We start from the raw sequence: 26,748 nt of genomic DNA on the forward strand, positions 1-26,748 counted from the left end.
CCACGGCCGGTACCAGCCGTGCTTCCTCTGGCTGCCGGCGGTGCCTCCCACGCCGGTCCCGGGCAGGGGAAGGTGCTCGGTCAGGACACAACGAGACCCAGCGTGGCGCTGGTGGCACCGTGGGCATCTCCCACGCACTCCCGGGGGAGCAGGGGGTGCTGCGTGACCCTGCTCGGGGGGAGCCCGCCCTCCCAGGGGTCCAGGGATGCACTGGCTGCCATCACCCCCAGCCCCGCCGGGCAGCGGGACCGAGAGCCCCCGCCTCCGGCTCCCCCCCGCCGCCGTTTCGGGCCGGGCAGCGCGGCTCCGCTGACGCGGTGTCTGGGGCCGGCGCACACGCTTCGCTTTTTTGTTTCTTTAATTTACTTTATAAACTTTTTTCTTTCTTTCTTTCCTTCCCCTCTCCCCTCCCTCTCCTCACTGTCCCTGCTCCTCCTCCTCCTCCTCTCTCTCCTCCCCGCCCGCCCCCTCCGCCGTCCCCCGGCCCCGGAGCAGCGAGGCCCCGAGCGGAGCGGAGCGGGGCAGCGCCGGGCATGGGGCGCGGTTCGGCGGGACCGCGGCCCCTCCGCGCCCCCCTCTGCTGCCTCCTCGGCCTCCAGCTGCTGCTCGGCGCTGCGCATCCAGGTGGGACCCCCATCCTCCGGGCCCCCCCTTTCGTCCGACACCCCCCTTCTTCTGAGCCCCCTCCCTCCAGGACACCCCCCCCCCTTCCCCGCCCGCTTCCCGCTTTTAATTCTTTTTTGGGGGAGGGGGATGCAAGCAGCCCGGGGGGAGGGGGGGAGCCCCCCCAGCCCGGCTCCGCGGGGCGCTGCTCGGGGAGGGTGGGGGCTCCGCCGCGCTCCAGCTCGGTTCCCAGCGCTCCGGTTTGTTTCCTCCCAGGATGTTTTATTTGTTTCCATCGCGGTTTGTTTTACTCCATCCTCCGCCGCTCGCCGGCCGTTCCGCCGCCGTTTGTTTTCTCCGCTTCGGCCGCGTTTTGTTTTCGCCCCGTTTCGCCGCGTTTTCTCTCGCTCTGATTTTTTTTAGTTCAACTCCCCGCGCCGCCCGGCCACGCAGCGTCTGCCCGGCCACGTCTGGGCGCCCGGCGGAAACGCGGCCGCGGGGGAGTTCGGGGCGGCTGGGGGGCGCCGGCCCGCACTGTCCCGCACTGTCCCGCACTGTCCCGCACTGTCCCGCAGCCGCGCTCCGGCCTTTTGTCTCCCCGGAGAGGGCAGTGGCGGCGGGGCAGGTCGGGAACGGGCCGAAGTGTTTTGTTGGAGGTTTCCTCCCTCTCCGATCCTTGACCCCCCCCCGCAGCCGACGTGTTGATCCCGCGGGATCGGGACCGAGTGAGTGTTTGCAGACTCGGTGGTGGTTGGTTTGTTGGCTTTTTCTTTTGGTAATTTCTCGCTGTAAAGTCAACGAGTTGTATCATTTTCTTTTTTAAACCCTCTGAAGACAGCGTGTGCCGGACGCCCCAGGCTCCTCGGAGCAGCCCTGGAACTGCTGCTTGAGACACTTTTTGCCCCAGGACAGTCGAGCGCAGAAGCAAGGAACTGCTTTTATTGCTTCCTTGGATTCACTTGGCCCTACTGAGAAAACATTTTTGTTTAAAAAAGAGCAAAATCGGCTACTCTTGCCTGAACAATAACAACCCTTGGCCTATTTTATTAGAGTGCGTTTAGCAAATCCAAAGCAGATTTGGCAATGGCGGCCTGGGAGGGCACCATCCCCCCTGCTTTCCTCTCTGCCCCAGGCCCGCAGCCCCCAGGGCTGAGCATCGCGGGGCTGCCGGTGCTTTGCGGTGCCATCGATGCCCTTGGGTGACGGTTCCGTGCCAGGCGAGGGGTCCAGCCCGGGACTGGAGGGGCAAGGCTGGGAGAAACCCCTTGTTCGAGAGGCAGAGAAAAGGAGGTGATGGGGAAGGAGACCCCACAGCCCGGGGTGTCCCGGAGGGCGGTGCTGGAGTTTGCTGCTGGTTGGAAACATCTCAGCTGAACCCGCAACATTCCGCAGCCGAATTCCCATTAAACCTCCCCATAATTTCCTTGAGGGCCGTGCATTCCTCCTCTTGCGGGTCTTAAGGGGGGTTATGTGATTTCAGCGGGGCTCAGCTACCTGTAAGTACCAATTGTGGCTGTTTTGCCCTGAAGAATGTTGATGGGATCCAGGTCTGGCGAGTCCCCCTCGCTCGAGGACAGAGGCAGCTCTGTCCCGGCGGTTTGCGGTGGCAGCCGACCCTGCGCCGGGGCGGGCGAGGAACAAGGCGGCTTTGAGCCGCCTCCAGCCCGCGGTGCTGAGCTGCTCCCGCTGCCCAGGGGCTGCAAACACTCTCAGTTCTTCCTCCTCCATCCCCAATTTTTCACTGTTGTCCCCAGCATAGAGAGTGGACGCGATGGCACCAAAGAAGGTGCCACATCTGAGGTCCCCTGGTGCCAGGCTGGCTGTGCAGCTGGGAAGGGCTCCTCGCTGGGATTTTGGGGTTGGGGTGGGTTAGTCCCTTGAGCGAGCGCTGTTTGCAAGGGTGCTCCTGGTGGGGCTGGGGGGCTGGTCTGGCGGACGGGGTTGCTTTCCCTGGGGAGCCAGCGCTTCCTCCGGGGGTTCGTGCCAAATCTCCGCAGCATTGCGCAAACGCCCACGTGTCTGCCTTGGGGAAACTGAGGCAGCAGCTCCCGTCGCGCCACGGCTTGCAGGCGGGGTGAGGTCTCCGTGTCAGCGCAGGGACGTGGCCCTGCTGATGGTTCGGATCAGCTTCTCCACCCGCCCGGTACCCAACACCGGGACCCGTGGGCAGGAGCTGCCGCCTCGGCTTTGCGGCGAGGGGAGGTGGCGAATGGGACCCGGGGAGGAATTTACAGCCTGTTGAAACAAACAGAGCAGCCTTTGCGTGAAGCTCCCTCCCCGTTTTCCTCTTTGCAATGGAAACAGCTTGTTGCACAGCAAACGCAGCTCCGGGAAGATATAACTCGACTTTCTTTGGATGATTTGGGAGCGGGAGGTGGGAACGGAGGTGTCAGCTTTGCTGCTGAGCGCCCGGCGGCCCCGCGCCTGGCAGGGTGCGGGGACACGGGGACCTCGCGGCCCCAGCGGCCGGACGGGGACGAGACGGCGGGGAGAGGGACGGCTGCTTGCGCAAGAATGGCGAGAATGAAGAGCAGAAGAGATTCAGCCTTCAGCGCAGAGCTGTCCCCTTCCCGCAGAGCCACCCAAGGCGGCGCGGTGGCCCTGGGGCCTTCCCCGGGGAAGGTGCTGCCCTGGCCGCTTGGCTGGCGCAGGAGGAGGTGTTTTCAGGCATGAGGTGATGGTTAAAGCCACAGTGCAGGTTCCTCTCTCCCACTTCATCGCTGGCTGGATTTTGCACCTTTCCCTGCAGGGCAGGCGCACGCGGCTGCCTCCTCTCTTCCCAAAAGGTTTTCCAGGGAAAACGTTTTACCCTTGAATCAAAGCAAATGGCTGCTGAGGTGCTGTAATTGCTGAGTGCTCAGCCATCTTTGCCAGCTGATAAACCCGTAGGGGGAGGCTGTGGCTCCGGTGCCCGCGTCGGGGGCTCTGCCGGGGACCCGGCGCCGCTCCCTGGTGCATCGCACCCCGCTCGGCCCCGTCCATCCCGCCCAGCGCCCTCCTCACCGTGTCGTTTGAGCGATCTGTAGAAGCTCGTTCTTCACGTGCGGCCGAGGAGCAGGGTTTAATTAATTAGAACGGTGCCAAGACTGCGGAGCGTTGACATTTTTCTCATTCTTGAGATTGCTCAGAGCCCGAAAGAGACCCACACAGATGCTCCTTTTCTTAAAGGACTCATCTTTAATTAATTAAGGATTAGAAAATGATTAGTGGATCGACTTGCAAATTCCTGGGAGTGCTCTTTAGCCTGGGAGCAGAGGTTTGGCTGTTTGCGGGGGACACGGGATCTTTTCAAGAGCGATGGTCCCTGTGTCCCCATCCCGGTGAGAGCTCAGACCTGCCCTGCACCTTGTGCTGTTCCAACAGGGACATAAATGTGATTTTCTGTGTAAAAGAACGTGTTTGCAGGATGGTACTGAGACCAGGGACGGGGGGATCAAGCGCTCTCCTCTGCTTGAATCCGGACTTGGTGACTTTGGGCTCCATAGGGAACAGCCCCGTTGACCCCGGCCTTGCCCTGGAGGGCTGAGCATGAGACAGGCAAAAGCACCCGCTGAGAGAAGCGTCGTGTTAAACATCATTTTAATTAAAAGATAAGACGCCGCGGGACACTGAGGGCCGATCCCTGCTGTGCAGATGTGCTCGGTCTTGGTGAGGAAGGGGTTCCCCTGTCCTGAGCTCCCGATGGTGCCGCTCAGCGTGTAAGAGTGGGGTCGGAGCCTGGGGCAGGCCTGGAGGAAACCTGGGGAAATTTCCCTCCTTCCACCCATTTCGGGAGGACGCTGGGGCTCCCGTTCCTCGTCCCCCGTCACAGCTGTGTGCAAGCCCCTCGAGCATCCCCCGCGGAAAACGTTTCTTTCTCTGTATGCGGGCAGAACGGACTTTTAAATGTGGGCAGAGAGGCTGCGGTGCGGCGTGCGGAGCCCGTGCGGAGCCTTTCGGCGGCAGCAGACAGCGCTGGGGTGCCAGGTGCCTTGGTGGTCGCGGCCAAGCGAGGAGCTCGTCTCGTACGGCTCTCGCCATATAAACAACAGCTCCTCTGCGCCGCTGCGTGAGCCAAGAGGAGTTTCTGGGCTCCGAGTGCAGGTCCTGATGCTTCACAGCCCCAACCAGGCCATCAGGAGCTTTGCTTTCTTCCCTGTGACAAGAGACCTGCTCCTTGTTCCCTGAGGTTTATTTAAAACAAACAGAAAACCAGCCATCACCTCCTTTTATTCTGGAGCTTGGCCTGGAGCACCAGAGCTGCCTCTGGCTGAGTCTGAGCCCTGGGGACGTGCTGGGTGACCCCGCGGGACGCGCGCAGCGTCGCTGTTTTGGTGCACGCCGCTAATTTGGGAGCACCGGGAGGTGTGTGCGGGTCCATGGCTGTCGCCCGCTGTCCCGAGCGGTGCTGGTGACCTGCCCTGAGCCAGCAGCTCCCGGCGTGCCCCGGGGATGCTCGTACCGTCTGCATTTCCTTCCCTTTTGTTTTCGTTTAATCTGAAGTTCCTCTTTGAGTGGTTGCGAAGAGTTCATCGATGCCCAAAAGCAGCTGGGGGGGGCAGAGCCGCGGTGCTGCGGCTGCTGTTGGGCCCCGTGCTGGGGGGCAGCAGCGCCAGCGGCTACAACCGCTGCTCCCCTTGTCACCGCTTCCCTTCCCAGCCCTCGGAGGGGCTCGCAGGCTCCTCCCTCAGGCCAAAATCTGCTCTCCTGATGAAGGTGTTTGTTATTTGTTAACAGGTGTGGTTTCTTTCCACGGGGGTTGCAGACCCCGGTGTTGGAGCCCTGAGGGACCCCGTTTGCTGCCCTGATGGATGCGCCACGCTGGGCTTTGAGGATTTGCTGCCTTTGCAGGGTGGTCTGGAGCAAACCAGCTCCCCTCTTGTTTTCTGCAGCACAGAAACCTGGAAGAATGGGCTCATTCCCATTTGGGTGACAAATGCAACAGGGCAGGGGGACATTTGTCCCCCTATTCCCCCTGCTTTGAGCACAGGGGCCATGGGCTGAGCTGCCCGTGGGATGCGGGGGCAGCCCGGAACCCTTAGCCTGTAATTTCCCACCTCCAGCCCTTCTCTTTTTAGAGTGAAGTGATATTTTGTGCTTTTCTGGCCCCGGACAGCCGCTGTCAGCGTTGCGCAGGGCAGCGCAGCCCCGGTTCGGCGCTGAGCGCCCCGACACCCAGTCCCGGGCCTGGCTCCAGGGCTCCTCCGATGTGCTGGTAATTTTCTCTTGCAAAACCAGGCTGGCGGGTGAGCCGAGAAGGGCGTCCCGTTGCTGACCCCTGCTGCTAGGAGTGCAGCAGCTTCTTGTGTACCTGGTGAAAAAGGGACAGCGTTTGGCTCCTGTGGCGTCAGCCAGTGACCCAGGGAGGTCTCATCCTGTCCCAGTGCTGGTGCTGGGGTCCAGCGGGTCATGGCGCTGGGGCTGCATCCCCCCAGATCTGCTTGCAGTCCCATCCCCGTGGTGCTGGCGGGTGGTTCCACCACCGCTGCATGCGGAAGGGGGAGCGATGGGCTGGGTGACGCTGCGGCCGATGCCAGGATGATGAGAGGGGTCACGGCCGCTGTCATCCCAGCTGGGGAACGGGCCTTTCTCATCACTCTTTGGAGCCCGGTCGACGCTGAAGCTCTGAAACACAATGGGGTGTCTGCCTTCCTCCAGTTCTTTTTTCCTTACAGAGCCAAGTCAGGGGACTTTGCTGAGCTGGGACGTTTGTTGCTCGAATGTGCCGGGGCCGCCTGGAACGGCCGAGCTGGGCAGGGAGAGGTTGGGGGAATAGGAAATGAAAACCTTTCCAGCCCGAAAAATCCATACAATGGCAAAAAACCAAAACAAACCAAGGCTAAATATAGCAGAGCCCACGGGTTCACTTGGGCTCGTGGTGGAGAAAGAATGGGTCCCTTTTAAAACAAGCAAAAAGGAAACCTTGACGGAGGTCCTGTTGTCGATTTATGCTGTGGGCAGCTTTTTCGCTGGGGTGTTGGGGCAAGAAGTGGCGGCTTTTTAGCTCAGAAAGGTGCTCCTGAAGAAAATCAAGTGTCTTTAGGAGTGACACGTCAGCTGGAGCAAGGTGTCCCAGCGTGGCGGCCTGGCTTTGTGGTTTATGCAGGTTTTGAGATGGGTTCGCACCCCGGGGTGGCCGTGGGTGCTGCTGGGGCTGTGGGATCACTGCGGGGTTGGGCGGGACAGCGGGACACGCGTGGAGCGGGGCTGGGCTAACCCCGTGTCCCCTCCGCAGCTGCGTTAGCGCCGTGTCTGCTGGCAGCCGTTCCCCTCGCGCCGCCAGGGCTGGGATTTCGGAGGGTCCCGGCGCGACGTTCCGCGTCAGCCGGGGCCGCTCCAGCGGGGGCCGCGGCTGCGCGTGGGCGTTTTCCATCGCGCCACGTTCACATGGCGAGGGACCTTCCCCCAGAGTCCTCGCTCACTCTGCAGTTTTTCAGCAGGTCCCCAAATACACATAAAAATGAGGAATGCCTCTCTGTTTCCCTGCTGGTTTTGCTGGTTTCCCCGCCCGGAGCAGATGGCGGTGCTGAAGCTGTTGGCGTGGGCCCCGCCGGCACCGCCGTGGGGCTCGATGCGATCCCTGGTGATGCTGCAGCCAGGTGCTGCTGCTGGGAACTCGATTTTAAATGGGTCTGATGGTGCTCCCAGGGCAGCCAAGCTCTTTGCCCCAGCTCTGATGCCCAAAAGCCGATTGCTGATGCTTCACAGGGATGTCAGGAGGCTTCAGCCAGCTCTGGGTGCATACACCTGTCCACATAATTCATCCAGCTCTGGAGCCTCAGCACAGGACACACATGGAGCTGCTGCAGAGGGGCCAGAGGAGCCCCAGGAATGATGCGAAGCTGGAACAGCTCTGCTGGGGACAGGCTGAGAGAGCTGGGGTGTTCAGCTGGAGAAGAGAAGCTCCGGGACACCTTAGTGCGGCCTTTCTGGACTTAAAAGGGGCAGAGAAGAAAGATGGGGACAGACTTTTGAGCAGGGCCTGTTGCGACAGGACAAGAGGGAGATTCAGGCTGGACATGAGGAAGGAATTGTTGCCCTGAGGGTGGAGAGAGCCTGGCCCAGGTACCCAGAGGGATGGTGGATGAACCATCCCTGGAGACATCCCAGGCCAGGCTGGACGGGGCTCTGAGCACCCTGAGCTGCTGAAGATGTCCCTGTCATGGCAGGGGGGGCACTGGGGGAGCTGGGAAGGTCCCTTTAACACAAACCATCCTGTGATTCTATGGTCACTCTGCCTGGACAGACACAGGGCAAACCCTGGGGTTATCTCTGCAGAGGTGCCGAGCCCCTGGTGTGCTGGGTGCTGTGCACAGGGCTGCACCCCAAAACTTGCTGTGCATGGAAAGGGAGCCAGACGTTCAGGCAAGGCTGGGGGGAATGCATGGTACGGTGCCAAATCCTCAGTGATGCTTTAACCCTTTTCCTCTGTTTTTTCCCAGACTCTAAAGTCTTCCTGATCTACAACACGGGCCTGCAGGGCTGCCTGGAGACCAAGGACTCACTGGTGCGACTGGCCAAGGGCTGCAACACCAGCACCCCGGCCCAGCAGTGGAAATGGGTCTCACGAAATCGCCTCTTCAACGTGGGGGCCATGCAGTGCCTGGGGGTGTCGTGGCACGGGGCCAACGCCACGGTGGGGCTGCACCCCTTGGCCACCTACGAGTGCGACCGCGAGTCCGTCAACATGCGCTGGAGCTGCCGCAGCCTGGGGGAGCAGCTCTCCCAGCACCTCGGCGCCCACCCGGGCAATTCCTCCCTGGACAGGGGGGACCAGGCGCGTGGCTCGCAGTGGAGGACGTACGGCACCGAGGAGGACCTGTGCTCCGTGCCATACTCAGGTAATGCCTCGCTGGGCGTTAGTATTACCCTGTTACCCAGACCAGCCCTGAAGTGTGAGCTGAGGCTGTGGTGTGGCTGCAGTTGGGTCACAGAATCACGGAGTGGTTTGGGTTGCAGGGACCCCTGTAGATCCCCAGCCCTGCTCACGCAGGTCCCAGAGCAGATCACACAGGATCCCAGGGGTTTGAATGGCTCAGAGAAGGAGACTCCACACCCGCTCTGGGCAGCCTGGGCCAGGCTCTGGCACCGCAAAGGAAAGAAGTTTCTCCTGGTGTTCAGATGGAGCCTCCTGTGTTTCAGTCTGTGCCTGCTGCCCCTCACCCTGGCGCTGGGCACCACTGAGCAGAGTCTGGTCCATCCTGACACCCACCCTGAGATACTGATCCATTGATCAGATCCCTCTCAGCTTCCCTTCTCCAGACTGCTCAGCCCCAGCTCTCTCAGCCGTTTCTCATCAGAAGGACACATCCTCAAGCCAGGGCTCCTCTTCTCCCGCAGAGATCTACACCATCCAGGGCAACTCTCACGGGAAGCCCTGCACCATCCCCTTCAAGTACGATAACCAGTGGTTCCACGAGTGCACCAGCACGGGGCGGGAGGACGGTCACCTCTGGTGTGCCACCACCCAGGACTACGGCAAGGACGAGCGCTGGGGCTTCTGCCCCATAAAGAGTAAGTCGGGGTGGCTGAATCCCATGGGGAAAAGCAGGAGCTCTGTGTCCATCCCTCCTGGGGGCTTCCCTGCCTCTCCCCTTCCCTCCTGAATTGCCTCCCGTGCTAGGCATGTGGGATTGGGTCTTCATCGCGCAAAATAACGAAACAAATAGGTTCTTACTGGTGTGGGAACAGGGAGAGCTGCACCCTGCCCTTGCTCCGTGCCCCGCTGTGCTGGTCCAGCACGATTTATTGGGGTTTGCTGGGTTTTTGGGGTGTTCTGGGGCTGCGCTGGGTGCTCACCCTCCTCGTCCCTGCAGGCAACGACTGCGAGACCTTCTGGGACAAGGACCACCTCACCAACAGCTGCTACCAGTTCAACTTCCAGTCGACGCTGTCGTGGCGGGAGGCCTGGAACAGCTGCGAGCAGCAAGGGGCCAACCTGCTGAGCATCACCGAGATCCACGAGCAGACCTACATCAACGGTGAGGCGGCGGCAGCCACACCGTGTCCCCGTGCTGCTCGCCCAGGCAGGGCTGGTGGCACCATGGCCACTGCTGGTGCCAGCTACCAGCTCGGGGTGGTTGGTTTGGGGATGGTGACAGACCGGGGGTTGGGTAGGGAGCGGGGGGACTGATCCTGCCCCTCTGGTGCTGTGCCAGGGCTGCTGACGGGGTACAGCTCCACGCTCTGGATTGGGCTCAACGACCTGGACATCAATGGCGGCTGGCAGTGGTCAGACAACTCCCCCCTCAAGTACCTCAACTGGGAGAGCGGTGAGATGGGGGGGTCACGGTGGTGATGGGGGACTGGGGAACAGCCTGTGACCACCAGAGGTGGCAGGGGAGGTGGCCTGGGCTGCCACAGGGTGTCCCCTGGCTGCCTGGGGACAGAGAGCCTCATGGAGTTGTGCAGCGGCCTGGGACATCTGTGGAGCTGGAGTGGGGACGCCGGGTGCTGGAGGGGGAGTTGTCCCTCTGCGAACCCTCCGTGAGCCTCTGGGTAACCTGGGTTGAGCTTCCTTGTTTGGAGGGGCGTTGTGTCCCAGCTTGGTGGCTGAGGAGCGGTGCCCAGCCACGGGCACCCATCTCTAACCCCGGGGGGCAGAGGGGAGCACATGGACCCGTTGTGAGGATTGCTCTGGTTATGTCCGGTGCTGTCACCCAGAGTTGCTCGTGGGGACAGTGAAGCCCTCAGAGGAGGTTTGGGGACAGGTGGGAGCAGGTTGGGTCTGATACTGTGACCCCCAACTGCCACTGACATTTCTAGGTAAAACAGTGATGCTCCAGGTTCTTGTGCGTTGAGGCACAATAAACGATCCTGGGCATGCAGGGCTGGGTCTTCATCGTGCAAAATGACAACATAAAGAGGTTTTGACTGGGTGGGAGCAGGGAGAGCTGCACCCTCGCTCCATGCCCTGGCGGCGTGGGCAGCTCTGCCCCAGCTCCTCAGCAGCGTGTGCCCCCCGTCCCGCTTTCCAGACCAGCCCGACAACCCCAGTGAGGAGAACTGTGGGGTGATCCGCACCGAGTCGTCCGGGGGGTGGCAGAACCGCGACTGCGGCATCGCCCTCCCCTATGTCTGCAAGAAGAAGCCCAACGCCACCACCGACCCCTTCCTGACGGGTGAGCGGGGGGTGAGCAGCTGGGGGTGGGCGTCCCTTGCCCCGGCGCTTGGTGCTTACAGGTTGGGCGGTGGGGTGGAATCAGAGGAGCAGGAGGTCCCCGTGATGCCCAGCGGGGTCAGTCTGCTCTGCTATTGTTCCTCTGCAAAAAAGAGGACTTTGTTCTGTCTCCGGACCTGTAAAGCCACCACTGCCCACACCTTGCATGGTAGATTTTGGCCGTAGCCCTCCCACCGTTGCTTTGGCTTGGCCTCCTGAGCATCCCATGGGACCGCGGTCCCCTCCGTGCCAAGGGGAGGGTTGGCGAGCAGGACAGGAGTCCTCAGGCTGCCCCGTGTCCTGCAGACTCGTGGTCGGAGGTGAAGGTGGACTGCGAGCCCAGCTGGCAGCCCTTCCAGTCCAACTGCTACCGGCTGGTGGGAGAGAAGAAGAGTTGGCAGGAGGCGAAGAAGACCTGTCTGCGGAGCGGGGGGGATCTGGTCAGCATCCACACCCTCTCCGAGCTGGAGTTCGTCACCAAGCAGGTCAAGCAAGGTAAGCGAGAGCCGGCTGTGCCCACAGCACCCTTCCCGTCCCATTTTGGGGTCTGCGGAGAGGTTGCTTCTGTGCGATGGAGGCTGCGAAGTTGAATTGATTCACGTGAAGGGAGTGGAGAGCCCAGGCTGGGGGATGATGTGTTGCTTGGAGGAGCCTTCGCCTCGGGCGCATCCTCCATCCAGCAGATGGAGAAGCTGTTCCCGGGGGCCCGCGGAGCTGAGGAAGGAGCGCACAGCTGCAGCGGGGAATGGCGCTGGGCCCGGCTGCTCAGCGCAGGCAAATAAACCAAAACAGTCCTGCTGGGCTTGCTGGAGGAGGCTGCACCGCCTGCTGCCACATCTGCGGGGCCACGAGAGTCCCCTGCTGCAGGTGACGTGAAGGGGCAGCACCTGCACACGGCGTCCCAGGGTCCTGTCTCCGGTTCTGACTTCACCCGGCCGTAACTGGGCTGACATTTCCCACGTTGGGATGTGCTGGAGCTGGAGAGAACTGGGGAAGTTCTTCAGCCCAAGCGATCACATGGTGGTGCAGGGAGCACCCGCTTGTGCCGCCCCTCCTCGGAGTCACCCTCGGTCGGGTTTTGCTGTTCCCATGCAAATGCAGCCCTTCTGGCCAAAGTATGGACCCCGTGAGCCTGCAGCTCGTCCCTGCTCTGCAGGGGAAGAGTCTGGCAGCCAAACTTCCCGTGGGGACAGCAGGGAGCGCGGATGGCAGTGGGGACCAGGGAGGGCTGGGGCTGGGGGGAGTTAATACTGAGGGAGGGGGGAGGGGACGTCCCGGCGCTCCCAGTCAGGGGTGGGAGGGAATGGTTAAAAACCAGTAGCTCACTGGAGCTGAGCCTGTGGGTCCAAAGTCACCGTTCTGCTGGTGCCGGCACCGTTGTGCACGCTGCTGGGAAATGCCTGGGGCTCAGGGCCCAACCCTGCAGTGGGTTCTTTTGCAGAGCTGTGGTCCCATCCTGGGGGATCGTGTCATGGGGAGGGTTCTGCAAGATTTCAGCCAGGCAGAGGGAATTTCACCCCTGCCCTGTCTCGGCAGACGTGGAGGAGCTCTGGATTGGCCTAAATGACCTCAAGCTGCAGATGAACTTCGAGTGGTCGGATGGGACGCCCGTCAGGTTCACGTACTGGCACCCCTTCGAGCCCAACAACTTCCGTGACAGCCTGGAGGACTGTGTGACCATCTGGGGACCGGTGAGAGCCCCGGGTTCATCCTGCACCTCCCCGGGGTGCTGCAGCACCTGGGACAGGCTGCCCAGAGAGGTGGTGGATGAACCATCCCTGGAGACACCCCAGGCCAGGCTGGACGGGGCTCTGAGCACCCTGAGCTGGTGAAGATGTCCCTGTCATGGCAGGGGGGGCACTGGGGGAGCTGGGAAGGTCCCTTTAACACAAACTGTTCTTTGATTACGTGATCCTCACGGCTGGGGAAGGGACACCTCGGGGAGCATCTCCGGTTTGGTTGAACCTGGCTCATCCTGGCTGTTGGGATGCAGCACAACACCCTTGGGGATTTAATGCAGGGAAGGGAAGTCTGTGGACCCAAGGTGGGGATGGGTGGCTGGGAGACTCCCCGGGCTGTCAGATAAGGCTCAGTCCCGCTTTTCTCCCCACTGTGCAGGAAGGGAGGTGGAATGACAGCCCGTGCAACCAGACCCTGCCCTCCATCTGCAAAAAGCCAGGTCGGGTGAGCCAGGAGAAGGAGGAGGACGACCACGGGTGCCGAAAGGTGAGGGGGACCCGGGGCGGGCGGTGGCTCTGGCTGCTCCGCGGCTCTGCCTGATGCCAGGGGCTTTGGAGTCGCAGGGGATCTCTCCACAGAACCATTTCAGGGAGCCCCAATGAGCAGCACCGGCAGAGCATCGCGGGGCTTCTGACCCCTCGCTCCTTGGGTTGCACGAGGCTGCGGGAGGAAATTGGGACAAACCCCGTCTCCACGGCCCACGCTCCCCCTTGGGCTGGCTTGGCTGCCTGCAGGGATGTTCGTTACTTTTTCTTCCCTGGCCGGTGTTTGTGCCCAAATCCGCAGCGAAGCCGCTCAGTGCGGGAGCGCGGAGGCACGGAGGCGGCTGCCGGCCCCGCGAGCGCAGGCTGCGTTCTCCGGGCGGGACACGGGGGTTTTGGGGACACAGCTGCCAAACCAGGGGGTTCTCAGCCGGGCCGTGCTCTGCCTCAGTTTCCCAGCAGTCGAGCAGCGCTGAGGCCGCTCTGTTCCCACGCTTGCCGGGAAGTCATTTCTGTGCCTCTTTGCAAAGCCCGCGAGCCTGGCGTCGCCGCCGCTCTTGAACGTCTCCCAGCGTTTCAGAGCGAGCCAGGATCGCTCGCGTTCGGACGGGCAGGCAGCCCCGCGGGACCACCCCCCAGAGGTGCTGCTGGGCTCCTCGGGTTTTCACCCCATCACAGCAGAGACATCGGGCCAGGTTTGGGGGGCTGCCCGCTGGAGAAGCCCCAGTGTCAGCGGGCGCTGGGGCCGGAGCGCTCGGTGGCAATGTGCCGCTGCCACCCGTCTGCCTGCGTGTCCCCGTGGTCCCCACGCAGACTGAACTCCCTCCTGCCTCTCCAGCCACAGTCTTGCCCTGGCCCCTGGTGCCCAGCAGAGAGATGAACCCACTGGGAAACAAACGGGGAGTGATAAAGGAACCGAGAAAAGGCCTTTTCCCATCCTTCCTCCCCTTCACCCTTCCCACCCCATCTTGCTCTTCCATCGCGTGTGTGTTCCTCTCGTGGATGTGTCCCCGTGTCCCTCTCTGTGCCACCAGCACCGGGGCCACCCCGCTCCCTGCTCTGGCAGAAAACAGCCGCTATTGTGTGTCCGGCCCCGGAGAGGCTCCAACATCAACAAGGCGGGGGATTAAAGCAGCCTGCGGTGGGACTCGCTCTGGATTCGGCCCCGCGGTGCACAGAGGAGGACTGGGTGTCCCCCCATGTCCCGGGGGCTGGACACTGGCAGGGACAGTCCACTTCCCCAGCTTTGAAGCCGCCTGGTGTTCGTTTTCCTTGCAGCCGTGTCCTCTGGGGCCGGGGGCTTGGGAGAGCTCAAAGCTGAGCAGGGTCAGGCTGGGGCGGCTGGGGGCTGGAGACCTCCCAGGAGGAGCGGAGGTGGTGGCAGGGGACAAGGGACATTGCCGTCACCCCCTGGGTTTGCTCCCGTCCTGCGGGGCTGAGCAGAGGCAGACGTCCCTGTCACCCGTCCCAGGGATGGAAGTGGCACAGCCCCTCCTGCTTCTGGCTGGGCGAGGACCGCGTCCCCTACAGCGACGCCCGCAAGACGTGCTCCGACTACGGCTCCACGCTGGTCACCATCACCAACAGGTCAGTGCTGCGCCGCTGCGCTCGGTTTGCCCCAAAATGAGCCCCCGCAAGGTGGGGTGTGACCCGCCAGCTGGGCTTTGCACACAAGGGCTGGAGCATCATGGGCTGCTTGGCATAGAATCATCATGGAATCAGAGAATGGTTGGGGTCGGAGGGACCTTCCCAGCCCCCCGCTGCCCCCCCTGCCATGACAGGGACATCTTCACCAGCTCAGGGTGCTCAGAGCCCGTCCAGCCTGGCCTGGGATGTCTCCAGGGATGGTTCATCCACCACCTCTCTGGGAACCTGAGCCAGGCTCTCACCACCCTCAGGGCAACCATTCCTTCCTCATGTCCAGCCTGAATCTCCCTCTTTTAGTTTCAAACCATCACCCCTTGTCTTGTCACAACAGGCCCTGCTCAAAAGTCTGTCCCGATCTTATGGGCCCCTTTTAAGCGCAGAAGGGCCACACTGAGGTGTCCCCGGAGCTTCTCTTCTCCAGCTGAACACCCCAGCTCTCTCACCTGTCCCCAGCAGAGCTGTTCCAGCCTCGGGCCATTCCTGTGGCTCCTCTGGCCCCTCTGCAGCAGCTCCATGTGTGTCCTGTGCCGAGGCTCCAGAGCTGGACGCAGCACATCGCCCGCTCTCGCCATCCCTGCAGGTTCGAGCAGGCGTACGTCAGCAGCCTCATCTACGGCTGGGACGGGGAGTATTTTTGGACGGCGCTGCAGGACATCAACGAGACGGGCGCTTTCCGCTGGCTGAGCGGCGACGAGGTGACGTACACCCACTGGAACCGCGACCAGCCCGGTAAGGGGGGCCGGGGGTGGGCCGGGGACGTCCCCTCCACGCAGGGCGGGAGCTGGCTCTGCCGCCCGCCGCGGTCCGACCCTAAGGCTGCTGTCCCCCCGCTCCCGTGAGCGCTCCAGGTTACAACAAGGGCGGGTGCGTGGCCCTGGCCACCGGCAGCTCCATGGGGCTGTGGGAGGTGAAGAACTGCAGCACCTTCAAGGCCAAGTACATCTGCCGGCAGAACCTGGGCACCCCGGTGAACCCCGAGCTGCCCGGTCCGTTCCCCACGCCCAGCCTGACCGCCCCCTGCCCCCCGGGCTGGAGCTCCGACCCCAAGCTCCGGCACTGCTACAAGGTAGGGGCTGCTTGGGGGGTTCCTCTGCCTCCCCACTGGTGCGGGGGGGTTGAAGGTGTTGTCCCAAGACCTGGTGTGCATACAAATGAGAGGTATTTATTTACAGAGGTGAGATATTTACTTACAGAGCTGCGCGAGTCAGGCTGCTGGAATAGAGCCAGCACACCAGCAGGAGAAGTAAAAGGCATGAGACACAATCTGATGGCTGCTCATGGCAGTCCTAAGGAGCCGGTTGGCTACACATTTGCATATCGCGTTACGTAGTCCTTTTAGCGTATAATGGACAACATTCAGCTAAAGGGCACTTTATCCAGCAGTTGGATGTGTTAAAGCGAGACTCAGGCGTGCGGCTCCAAAATGTCTCGAGCCGCAAGGTCAGTAGTGTCTGCAGTTCGTGATGCGGTGTTTTGCAAGTCACTCTTATCTTTGTTATCTGAGCAGGCCGACATAAAGCTGAAGGGATTTGCACATCTTTAGGTGTGTAGGTGGGGCTGAGCGGTGGCAGCGTGTCCCGCGTCCCGCGTCCCGCGTCCCGTGTCCCGCGTCCCGCGTCCCGCGTCCCGCGTCCCGTGTCCCGCGAGGGCGGTGGGGCCGGCGCGCTGAGCCCGTCCCTCCCTGCCCAGGTGTTCAACTCCGAGAAGCTGCAGGAGAAGAAGCCGTGGGTGGCGGCGCAGGAGTTCTGCCGGGAGCTGGGCGCCCAGCTGCTCAGCCTGGGCAGCTACGAGGAGGAGCATTTCGTCGCCAACACCCTCAATAAGATTTTTGGGTGAGTGGCTGGCGGTGCTGCTGTGTCCCCCGCTGCCCGAGGGTGCTTGGAGCACGCCTGCACCCCTCGCCGTGCTCCAGCACTTGTGTTTGGGGCATGGATGTGGCTCTTTGAGCACAAACCTACGTGCAGAAGGTGCATGGGTTGGTGTGGCTACAATGAGAAGCACAGGAAATTCAGCGTGATTTGGGGATGGAGCTTGATTTAAAACTGGTTCAGCCCTGAGCTGATGTGCCTGTTGTTGGAGCTGCTGTCTTTGGGGGCTGTGGGGACAGCAGGCTTTGAAAAACAGAACCCACCAGATTATGAATATGTATTGATACACAAATAGAAAAGCTGCTGTTTTGGTGGGGGATGTGTTCTCCACAGGGAGTCGGAGCCGGAGCTCCATGAGCAGCACTGGTTCTGGATCGGCCTGAACCGGCGGGACCCCGCGGGCGACCGGAGCTGGAAGTGGAGCGACGGGCTGGGGGTGAGTCTGGGGGGTTCCGGCAAGATTTGGGGTGCAGGGCGGGCCCGATCCGGTGCTGGTGGAAATGCCCAACACCGCCTGTCTCTCTCGACCCCCAGTTTTTCTACCACAACTTTGACCGCAGTAACTATGACGACGACGACATCCGGACGTGCGCGGTGCTGGACCTGGCCTCCCTGCAGTGGATGCCGATGCAGTGCGAAGCCCAGCTGGACTGGATCTGCAAACTGCCCAAAGGTGCCCGGCAAAGAGACCCCCAAACCCTCAGCTTCGGATAAGCTGGCAGCGGACGGGCTGTGGGTGGTGGAGCGGGTGCAGGGGGACCCGCTGTCACCTCCGTTCCCAAGGTTGTGCTTTTATAGAATACCAGGTCGGAAGGGACCCCAAGGATCATCTGGTCCAACTTGTCTTGGCAAAAGCCCAGTCCAGACAAGCTGGCCCAGTTGCATCTTAAAAGTGTCCGGTGTTGGGGAATCCATCACTTCCCTGGGGAGGTTATTCCAATGAAATTCATTGTGAAAAACTTCTTTATGGGAGGATGAGTCCTAATTCAGGGGCTGGGGGAGGTGGGAGGGGTGCTGCCCATCTTGGGGGATTCAGGAGGGCATTTCGCCCTTGGCGCCCACGGGTGGTTTCCAGCGAGCGCCAGCAGGGCGTCCCGGCCCTGCATCCCTCTGACCGCCTCTCCTCGCCCCTTCGCCAGGTGCTGACGTGAAGGAGCCGGAGATCACCACCCAAGGTGCGTTGGCCATGGTGTAGATCATCCTCTCCAGGTGTCTGTCACCTTGTCACACGCGTGGGCAAGGCCCTGTCCCTGCGGGGTGTCCCTGCAGTGCTACCCGAGGAGGATGGAGCCTGTGTAGGGTTGTAAGAGCCCAGGTGTCCTCCTGCCCCTGGCTGCAGGGACTGGGCAGCGTCAGGACCCTCAGGTGTGAGAGAGGGGCAAAAGCAAAGCAACCCAACCCGAGGGGACGTGAGGGACGGAGTGGCAGATGCTGGTGGCTGCAGCAGGGGGTGGCGCAACCCCGGCGTGACACCGGTCCCTGCCTGCAGGTAGCAAAGAGTGGGTGAGGTACCAGGAGGCCGAGTACAAGTTCTTCGAGCACCACTCGACGTGGGTGCAGGCCCAGCGCATCTGCACCTGGTTCCAGGCGGACCTGGCGTCGGTGCACGGCGAGGCCGAGCTGCGCTTCCTGGGACAGAACCTGCAGAAGGTACCGGGGGGACGGGACCTGCCCGGCTGCTCCTTCCATCCTTTGCTGCAGGGACGTTACCTGGGGACAACTGGCCTTTCTGTGCTTAAAGGAGGCTGATGAGAAAGATGGGGACGGGCTTTTGAGCAGGGCCTGTTGTAATAGGACAAGGGGTGATGGTTTGGAACTAAAGGAGGGAGATTCAGGCCGGACATGAGGGAGGAATTGTTGTCCCTGAGGGTGGTGAGAGCCTGGTCCAGGTACCCAGAGAGGTGGTGGATGAACCATCCCTGGAGACATCCCAGGCCAGGCTGGACGGGCTCTGAGCAACCTGAGCTGGTGAAGATGTCCCTGTCATGGCAGGGGGGACTGGGGAGCTGGGAAGGTCCCTTTAACCCAAACCATTCCATGATTCCATGATGATTCTAACTGGGCTCTCCTGGGATCGAGATGGGGTGGTGGTGGTGGCCGGTCCCATGCCTGGGTGTGGGTTTGGGGCTCAGAAGGGTGATGCTTTTTGCCGCGGTGCAAGCCGGAGGGGGCTGCCGGTGCCCACAGTGGCTGTGGCTGTCCCCAAGGACACCCGGTCCCCGTGGGGCACTGACATGTCCCTCTGGGCGTGCAGTTCTCCAGGGGCCAGGAGCAGCACTGGTGGATCGGGCTCCACACCTACGAGAACAACGGGAGGTTCAAGTAAGTTGGACACCGAGTCACCGCGTCCCTGTGTGTCCCTGTGCCACTGTCCCAAGCTCTCAGAGCACTGTGGCTCAGCACCTACATGTTGGGTCCCATTCTGGGGTGCTGCAATGGAGGTTTCTCACCCAAGAGAGGGCAGCGGTGCTCCCAGTTAGGGCGTAACTGGTCCCATTTGCCATGTCCCTGCCCGGACACTTGCTCCACCGGTGCCTTTCCCAGGTGGTCCGACGGGTCCCTCCTCAACTTCGTCTCCTGGGCGCCGGGCAAGCCCCGGCCCATCTCCAAGGACAAGAAGTGCGTGTACATGACGGCCAGCAGAGGTGAGGGGCTGGACCCGGCCGTGCTGGGGGGCCGAGACACCCCGAGCCCAGGGCGACATGGGGGTCACGCCTGGCCTGTCCCTCCCCGCAGAGGACTGGGGGGACCAGAAGTGCCTGACGGCGCTGCCGTACATCTGCAAGCGGAGCAACGGGACGGCCGCCAAGCCCTCGCCCCCGCCGCTGCCCGCTCCCGTGAGCGGGGGCTGTCCCCGCGGATGGGTCCCCTTCCTCAGCAAGGTACGGCAGGACAGGGGGGGACGGTCACCCCCTGGCATCCCAGGCTGGGAAGGGACCTGTGCAAGGGTTTGGGGGAAGTTCTGGGGGGTGCATGTATAGCGATTGCTGGGAGGGCTGTGCTGTGGGGTGGGGGTGCAGGAGGGGTTGGGGGGTACGTGGGCACGAGGGTGCGAAGGGGAGAAGGACCCTTGGGGTAGAACGGCACTGCAGAGGGTGGGTGACTGGGGAAGGTGCGGGGCTCGGGGTGGGGGGGCTGGTTGCACCCCTGGACCATCCCTTGCCCCCACCCATGCAGTGTTTCAGCTTCAATGGCCACGACAAAGCTGAGATAGTGAAGTGGCCTGAGGCGAAGCAGGCGTGCGAGAGCCAGGGTGCTGTCCTGGCCACCATCGCCAGCCCCCTGGAGCAGGGTACGTCCCCCCCGTCCCCACCAACCCCTTTGGCCAGGGACCTGCCGGGCTGGTGACCTCAGCACCTCGCCCATCCCTTGCAGCTTTCATCACGTCCATGCTGCCCAACATCTCCTTCGACCTCTGGATCGGGCTCCACGATGCGCAGAGGGAGTTCCGCTGGGTGGAGGGCGAGCCGCTGCGGCACGCGAGCTGGGCGCCCGGGGAGCCCTCGGGCTGCGGCGCCCCCGGCCCCCGCGACAAACTGGTGAGTGGCGCCCGCCTGTAGCATCCTCCGGCGCTGTGTCCGCCATGAGGATCATGAGTCATTTAGGTTGGAAAAGCCCCTCAAGATTGAGCCCAACCATTTCCCCAACCCCAGCACTGCCCTGTCCTGAGAACCTCCTGTCCGTCTGTCCAGCCCTCCAGGGATGGTGACTCCAGCACTGCCCTGGGCAGCCTGTTCCAATGCCCCACAGCCCTTTGGGGGAGAAATTGTTCCGCACATCCAACCTCAACCTCCCCTGGGCAACTTGAGGCCGTTTCCTCTGCTCCTGGCGCTTGTTCCTGGGGAGCAGAGCCCGACCCCCCTGGCTCCAAGCTCCTTTCAGGCAGTTCAGAGATCAGAAGGTCTCCCCTCAGCTCCTGTTCTCCAGCTGAACCCCCAGCTCCCTCAGCCGCTCCATCACACTTGTGCTCCAGCCCCTTCCCCAGGGTGCCGGGGGGGTCTCTGAATGCAGAGCAGGACCTGGCCCTGTGAGGTGGGGGTCCTTGAGGTGGGTGTGTCCATGGTGTTGGGGTGATGATGGTGAGGGCTGTGGTGACCTTGTGTCTTGGCTGTGCAGACCAACTGTGTGGTGGTGTGGCACGGCTCGCCCCCCCTTTTCACGGGGCGCTGGGACGACCGGAGCTGCCTGGAGGAGAAGCACGGCTACATCTGCCAGCGGAGCATAGGTACGGGGGGACACAGCGGGGACAGCCCCAGTCTCTGCTCACCGGGGCCCTGTCACCGCCGCCCTGGCGCCCCATGCTGTGCTGGGGCTGTGGCCGGGGAGCTCGGGGTGATGGGTGCACCTCAGAGGGTCAGTCCTGGGGACGTGGCCTCTCCACCCTCCCTGGTTGCACCGCAGTGTCCCCAGGTGCCCCATGTGCGCCCAGGGACACCTCATCTGGGGGGGATGGATGAAGGGGTGACCCCCTGGGATGCAGGAGTGTCCTCCGTGCCCTCTGACCATGTCTCTTTGCTCCCCCAGACCCGTCCCTGAGCCCCGCGCGGACGCCGTACCCCCCCTCGCCCACCGGCACCCTCTTTTACCACAACAGCACTTACCGCATCCTGCAGAAACCCCTCAGGTGGCACGAGGCCCTGCTGCTCTGCGAGACCCTCAACGCCACCCTGGCCACCATCCCCGACCCCTACAGCCAGGCGTTCCTCACCCAGGCCGTCAGCAGCCTGCGGGCTCCGCTCTGGATCGGCTTGGCCAATGACGAGGTGAGGGCAGGGGACAGGCAGCCGAGGTGGGGGGTCCCCAGGGGTCACGGCAGCCCCCCAGCTCCTCCTCGCCTTGGTTCTGCAGGGAGGCCGGAGCTACTCGTGGCTGACGGAGGAGAACGTGTTCTACACCAACTGGCAGGACGGGGAGCCCCAGCAGCTCGCCGGCTGCTCCTACATGGACGCGGACGGGAGCTGGCGCACGGCCGGCTGCGACACCAAGCTGCAGGGGGGCATCTGCCAGCTGCGAGCAGGTGCCTGTCGGGGGGACTGGGGGGACACGGGGTGGACCGGGTTGGGGAGCACCCAAGGATTGCAGATAGCATCCCACCGGGGATGTTGTGCACCTCTGTGTGCATCCCTCCAGGGCGTGGTGCTCCAATATGCTGTGGGACCCCCACGCCCTGTGTCCCCCAAGCACCCCCAATGCACCGTGTGCCCCCCAGGTGCCGCCCGCCCGCACAAGTGGAGCTACAGCGGCAGCTGTCCCAAATCGCTGGAGGACTCGTCCTGGATCCCTTTCCGGGATCACTGCTACACCTTCCACATGGAGATCACCCTGGGGCAGAAAGACGCCATGAAGAGGTGCCAGAAAGGTACGGGGGGCTGTGGTGGCGGAGGGGGGTGACATCCCCAGGATGGAGTCCCCAGGATGCCTGTGGGTACAGCAGAGCACCCATGAATGGGACTCCTGTGCCTGTGCTCACGTCCAGTGGTCATCTCCTGTTACGTGTTGGGGTTCCCCAACTACTACATGGTTCATGGGTGGTTCCTCAGCTTTGTCCTCTTGGGCACTGCTGCTTTTAACTCCGTCCTGCGAGCTCTGGGCTCTTCCCTGATGCTCTTTCCTCCGCAGTCGGTGGCACGGTGTTGTCCATCCAGGATGAGATGGAGAACGTCTTCGTGTGGGAGCACCTCCAGGCGTACGAGGGCCCGTCCAAGGGCGCCTGGCTGGGCATGAGCTTCAACCCCAAAGGTACAAAGAGAGGAACAAGGTTTTAACCCCTTGGGCAACACCGTGAATTCCCAGCAGGTCCGCGGTGGTGGCAGCAGTGTGGGGCTTATGCCATGGTGTGACCAGGAGCCTCAGGCCGTGGATGTGCCATATGTGTCCTCCGGCTTGGTGGGGTGGGAGTGATGGTTTTCACAACCAGAGCCTCCTACAAGGCACTGGGGCCTGCAGGTTCAGGAAGGTGCCCTGCAGCCCCTGGTCCCCTCCATCTCCCCATCTGCCCATCGCACCCGCTCGTGTCCCCATCGCACCCGCTCATGTCCCCATCGCACCCGCTGATCTCCCCATCACACCTTCTCGTCACCTCATCGCACCTTCCTGTGCTTTCAGAACTGGGGCAAAGCTGGGGTGTCCCCTTCAGCCTCTCCAGACCTAATTCTTCCATTTCCCAGGTGGCACCTTGGTGTGGCACGACAACACCGCCGTCAACTACTCCAACTGGGGCCAGCACGACACAGGGCCCAGCATGCTCAGCCAGAACAGCTGCTACTGGATCCAGAGCAGCAACGGCGTGTGGCGCCTGGGCTCCTGCACCAACGTCACCATGGGGGTCATCTGCAAGATCCCCCGAGGTAGGGGCCCCCCTGTGGTGCCTGGGTTGAAGTGGGGTGAGCTGGTGGTCTGTGCAGGCAGCACCGGCCACGTGTGTTGGGCAGTTCAGGTGTAAGGGGGTTGTGGGGGCCGGTGTTGGGGTCTGCAGGTCCCCGCTGGGCTCAGCGGTGCTCGGGTGGGCTGTGCGCGCCTCGGTGGCCGGGTCAGCACCGGTGGTGCGGGTGCTGGGAGGAGGGGAGGGTGCTGTGGCTGCGCGCTCACCTGTCTGTGTTGCCGTTGCAGTGGAGGAGAGCAGCTTTTCCAGGGCAGGTGAGTGGCATCGGCAGCCTGGGCACAGCACTGGGAACTGGCGCTGGGGGAGCGTGGTTTAGCCCGGCTTGTATCAATAACCAGGGAAACGGTGTTTGCGGGTGGGACATCCCATCCCCGGGTGGCTTTGGCCCTGGGTTCGGACTCCCCGGCAGCAGGAACCGTCTGTCCGTGGAGGAGTGTGTCTGGCCAGTGTTTTGCTGGGCTGTTTTGCCCTTGCCCACACTGCCTGGCCACATCTGCTGGTGGGATCCCAAAGATCCAGCCCAGGCAGCTGCCAGATGTTCACGCACATCAGGAGCAACCCAAAGAGGCTGCCTGGCCCCTGGAGCTCTGCCACGGGCAGGACATCCCCAGAACACCAAAGCAGCCTCCAGTCCTGTCCTGCTCTGGCCCATCCAAAAAGACATCAGGTTCTTAGGGCCACGGGGCAGTGCCAGCGCTGGGTTAGCAGTTGGACTTGATGATCTTGAGGGTCTCTTCCAACTAAAACGGTTCTATTATCCTGCCCAAGAGGCCCCATCTGGCTGGACACCCACCAGCCCAAGCCCCTCTTGTGGGATAAGACGCTGGGAGACATGAGGCTGCCTTTCACTGGCCTTTCCCCCTCCCCGCAGCTCTGCCGGAGAACACGACGGCCATCGCGGTGGTGGTGCTGTCGACGCTGGCGCTGTGCGCCATGCTGGGCATCGCCGTCTACCTGTACAAGCGTCGGCGGAGCGCGGAGCGAGGAGCCTTCGAGAGCGCCCGCTACAGCCGCACCACCTCCAACCCCAGTGAATCCGCCGAGAAGAACATCCTGGTGTCGGACATGGAGATGAACGAGCAGCAGGACTAACGGCAGGGGGGACGCTGGGGACGGGGACCTGGGGAGGGGGGAGGACGGGGAGCATCACACGCGCTATCCCCGCGGCGCACGGGGCAGGGGGGACCAGGACCGGTGCGGCAGGGCAGAGAGCGGGGCTGGGGTCGGGGTTGGGGTCGAGCGGAGGGAGCTGGGGTTCCTCCTGCCCCATGGGTCGCTGTCGCCATCTCCGGGCTCGTCCCCGGCTGCGGGGAGTTTTCCTGCAGCAGCCGTGGAGGCGGTTTCAGGGCTAAAAAGTTTTGAGGAAAGTTGCTCCCACTGGTTCAAGAGCTTTATGGCGGTGTGAACAGGCTCCACGACACCTTCCCCTTGGGTGGTGGGTGTGCAGGGCCCCACGACGGGCTTGTTCCCCCCAGGAGCCGAGCTGGTGGCCAAGAAGACATCCTCCTGGGCAAGAGGTCTCTAAAGCCGATCTACCTCCTCTCCACACAGCAGCGAGGGCCCTGCCAGCCCCCAGTCCCACCAGCTGTCCCCCTCCTTGGCATCGTCCCCCACCTCCGGCAGAAAGCAGCGGAGCTGCCGTCGCAGCGACCCGAGCGCGGATCCCCCAGCATCACCGATGGGACCCCCTCTCCTCCCTGGCGCATCCCCAGGGCTGCATCCAGCCCCGGCGGGGCTGCGCTGCTCCCCGCTTTCCGTTACTTTGGTGTGTGTCCCCAAATAACTGCACGCGATGGCACCGGAGCAAACCGCTGGCCAGGCCCCTCTCTGGCGGGAGCTCCCCCGGCACCCCGGGCTCCACCGGAGGAGCTCGGTGCCACAGCACGAGGTGCCGCCAGGGCCACCAACTGTCCCTTGCCGGGCAGGGACAGCGGGGCTGGGGTCACTCGCTGCTGGGTGCTGCATTCGGGCCAGGAGGACGAGCACCAGGGCCGTAGGGTGGGGAGCGATTTGGAAGCTTTGGTGGTTACTTTGAAAGTTTGGTGGTTCTTGTTTTGTTTTGTTCTGTGTTTTTAAGGAAACGATAGCTTTTTTTGCTATACTGTATTGAGCGCGTGCTGAATATATACGTTCTTCCACACGGCTAGCTGGGGTGTTTCTGGTTGCCTGTTTTACGTGCAGAGGAGGAGGAAGGCAGCGCAGGGCTAAGCCTGGCTTCGGACCTGGGCAGGAAGGAGCGGGGCGCCCAAGGCGGAGCTTTTCTCCTCCATCCCGGTGCTGGGGTGACAGAGGCTGCCTGGAGACAGCAAGAGACATTCGGGCCCCCAGGGGGGTTCCCTGCTGGGAATGGGACCCAAAGAGCCCCCCAGACCTCTGAAGTGGGGCGGCACAGCCCCTACAAGGGACGTTGCGTTTAGTCCTCTGCCTCCGAGGGTCGAGTTGGGTTTTTATTTTCATTGTGACAACGAGAACTAGCTAAGGTTTGTTACTCTCTCCTTTTTCACACCTGCGTGGATTTTAAAATCTGTTGATTTCACTTAAGCTGGACATTAAGTGTTTAAGAAACTGTTGGGGGGTGGGACGAGGGAACACGGGATCGTTGGGGTTTTCTTTACTTCTTGGCAATGTCCAAAAGCCGCCACGACGTTTCAGGGTGAGCGAGAATCTGGAGCACGCAGAGCTGCCCCGGCTCCGTTTCTCTCTCTTTGGCTGTCTCTGTATTTTCTTTCCTGAGGTCCTTTCTGGTGTGGAGCTGTCGGTTTTGTCCAGGGGCCCGTGGCTTTCCCAGCGTGGCCGTTGGATCCTGAGAAGCCGCGCGTGGATCCCTCCCCGTCCCCAGCACGTGTTGCTGTGCCGAGCTGGGAAGGCGCCGGCATCGCTGGCTGGAATAGCGGGAGGGGTGCTGAGCCGGACGGGGGTAGAGGTGCTGGATTAACCCCTCCTGGCTGAGCTGAGCTCTTAGGAAGTCCTAAAAGATAAAGGTGGAGGTTTGGACGGGTGGGAAGGAGCGGGGGGAGAGCGGTGCTGGGGTGGAGGGGCAGGGAACGGTGGGGTTTGGTGGGGGACGCGGGGGTACGGCCGGGATGGTGAGCGGACACAGAGTGCTGGGTGCAGGAGGAGCTCCCCTCGCCGTGCGGGAGGGCGGGCGCCCGGCTCTCACACAGCCCCAGCGCCTCGGCTCGGAACGCTTCCTTCCTTAGTCTTGTTTGGTTTTCTTCTCGGTTTATTTGTTCTCTTGTCTCCTTTGCTCTCGAGAAGAGAGATCTGTACAATCTAAGGGAAATTCTGTACGAGAAGAGTTTCGTCAGCTGTCGGCAGCGATCAGGATTACGGGAAAAACGCATATATGGTTAAGTGGTATTTCCTATCACCATTAGAATAATGTGAAGAATTGCTTACGAGGACCCTGTCAATTATATATATATATATATATATATAAAATATATATATATAGTTTTGCATTTTTTTACTCTCTGTGGTTTGTAAGATCCTTTTAGAAGCTTGGAAATAAAATTTCCTTCCCCAACTATTTCCTTTCTTTTTTCTTTTGTCCCTTTATTTGGGAAACACGGATCCTGTCCTTCCTGTGTCCAATGAGACCTGCTCAGGCCTCCCAGACTGGTGTGACTGGGAGAGGTGGGATCTCACCGGGCTTTCCCGCGGGTTTGCCGGGCCTGTGAATTTGGCCGTTACTTGGTGAAGAGCCAGGTGGGCACTGGGACCAGAAGCTCTCAGGACATGTCTAAAGGTCCAGATGATTTTTCTCTTTCATTTTGCACCCCAGAGGTGAGAGGAGCTGGTGGGGGAGGCAGCGGGGGGTGCTGCATTTAATCGCAAACAGCAGTGGAAGTAGTGGTGAGCAAACCCGCAATGCAGGGGGAACGACAC

General features: G+C 62.1%; 1 protein-coding gene across 1 annotated transcript; it reads left to right on the forward strand.

Moving 5' to 3' along the window:
- The first annotated feature begins 465 nt into the window (after positions 1–465).
- Positions 466–26,389, forward strand: MRC2 (mannose receptor C-type 2). Its single transcript, XM_065855963.2, has 30 exons — positions 466–624; positions 8,025–8,423; positions 8,923–9,096; positions 9,399–9,563; positions 9,741–9,854; positions 10,560–10,703; positions 11,048–11,236; positions 12,278–12,432; positions 12,860–12,967; positions 14,435–14,550; positions 15,191–15,339; positions 15,459–15,676; positions 16,300–16,442; positions 16,812–16,914; positions 17,013–17,151; positions 17,618–17,653; positions 17,968–18,128; positions 18,733–18,800; positions 19,023–19,123; positions 19,215–19,360; positions 19,656–19,770; positions 19,854–20,017; positions 20,595–20,703; positions 21,003–21,241; positions 21,327–21,495; positions 21,688–21,837; positions 22,098–22,217; positions 22,646–22,825; positions 23,088–23,114; positions 23,732–26,389. Exons 1-30 carry the CDS (start codon positions 534–536, stop codon positions 23,950–23,952), a joined length of 4,413 nt encoding a protein of 1,470 aa, XP_065712035.2. The 5' UTR covers positions 466–533; the 3' UTR covers positions 23,953–26,389.
- The last annotated feature ends 359 nt before the right edge of the window (positions 26,390–26,748 follow it).

The sequence above is a fragment of the Patagioenas fasciata genome, chromosome 22 (genome assembly GCF_037038585.1).
Source record: "Patagioenas fasciata isolate bPatFas1 chromosome 22, bPatFas1.hap1, whole genome shotgun sequence".
In the NCBI taxonomy this organism is placed as follows: domain Eukaryota; kingdom Metazoa; phylum Chordata; class Aves; order Columbiformes; family Columbidae; genus Patagioenas; species Patagioenas fasciata.

Excerpts from the sequence above, each read along its gene's own strand:
- MRC2 (XM_065855963.2), top strand. The coding sequence starts at position 534 with ATGGGGCGCGGTTCGGCGGGACCGCGGCCCCTCCGCGCCCCCCTCTGC. Across the intron at positions 16,915-17,012 it reads AGTGGAGCGACGGGCTGGGG|TTTTTCTACCACAACTTTGA; the intron begins GTGAGTCTGGGG and ends CTCGACCCCCAG. Across the intron at positions 19,361-19,655 it reads GGGTCCCCTTCCTCAGCAAG|TGTTTCAGCTTCAATGGCCA; the intron begins GTACGGCAGGAC and ends CCACCCATGCAG.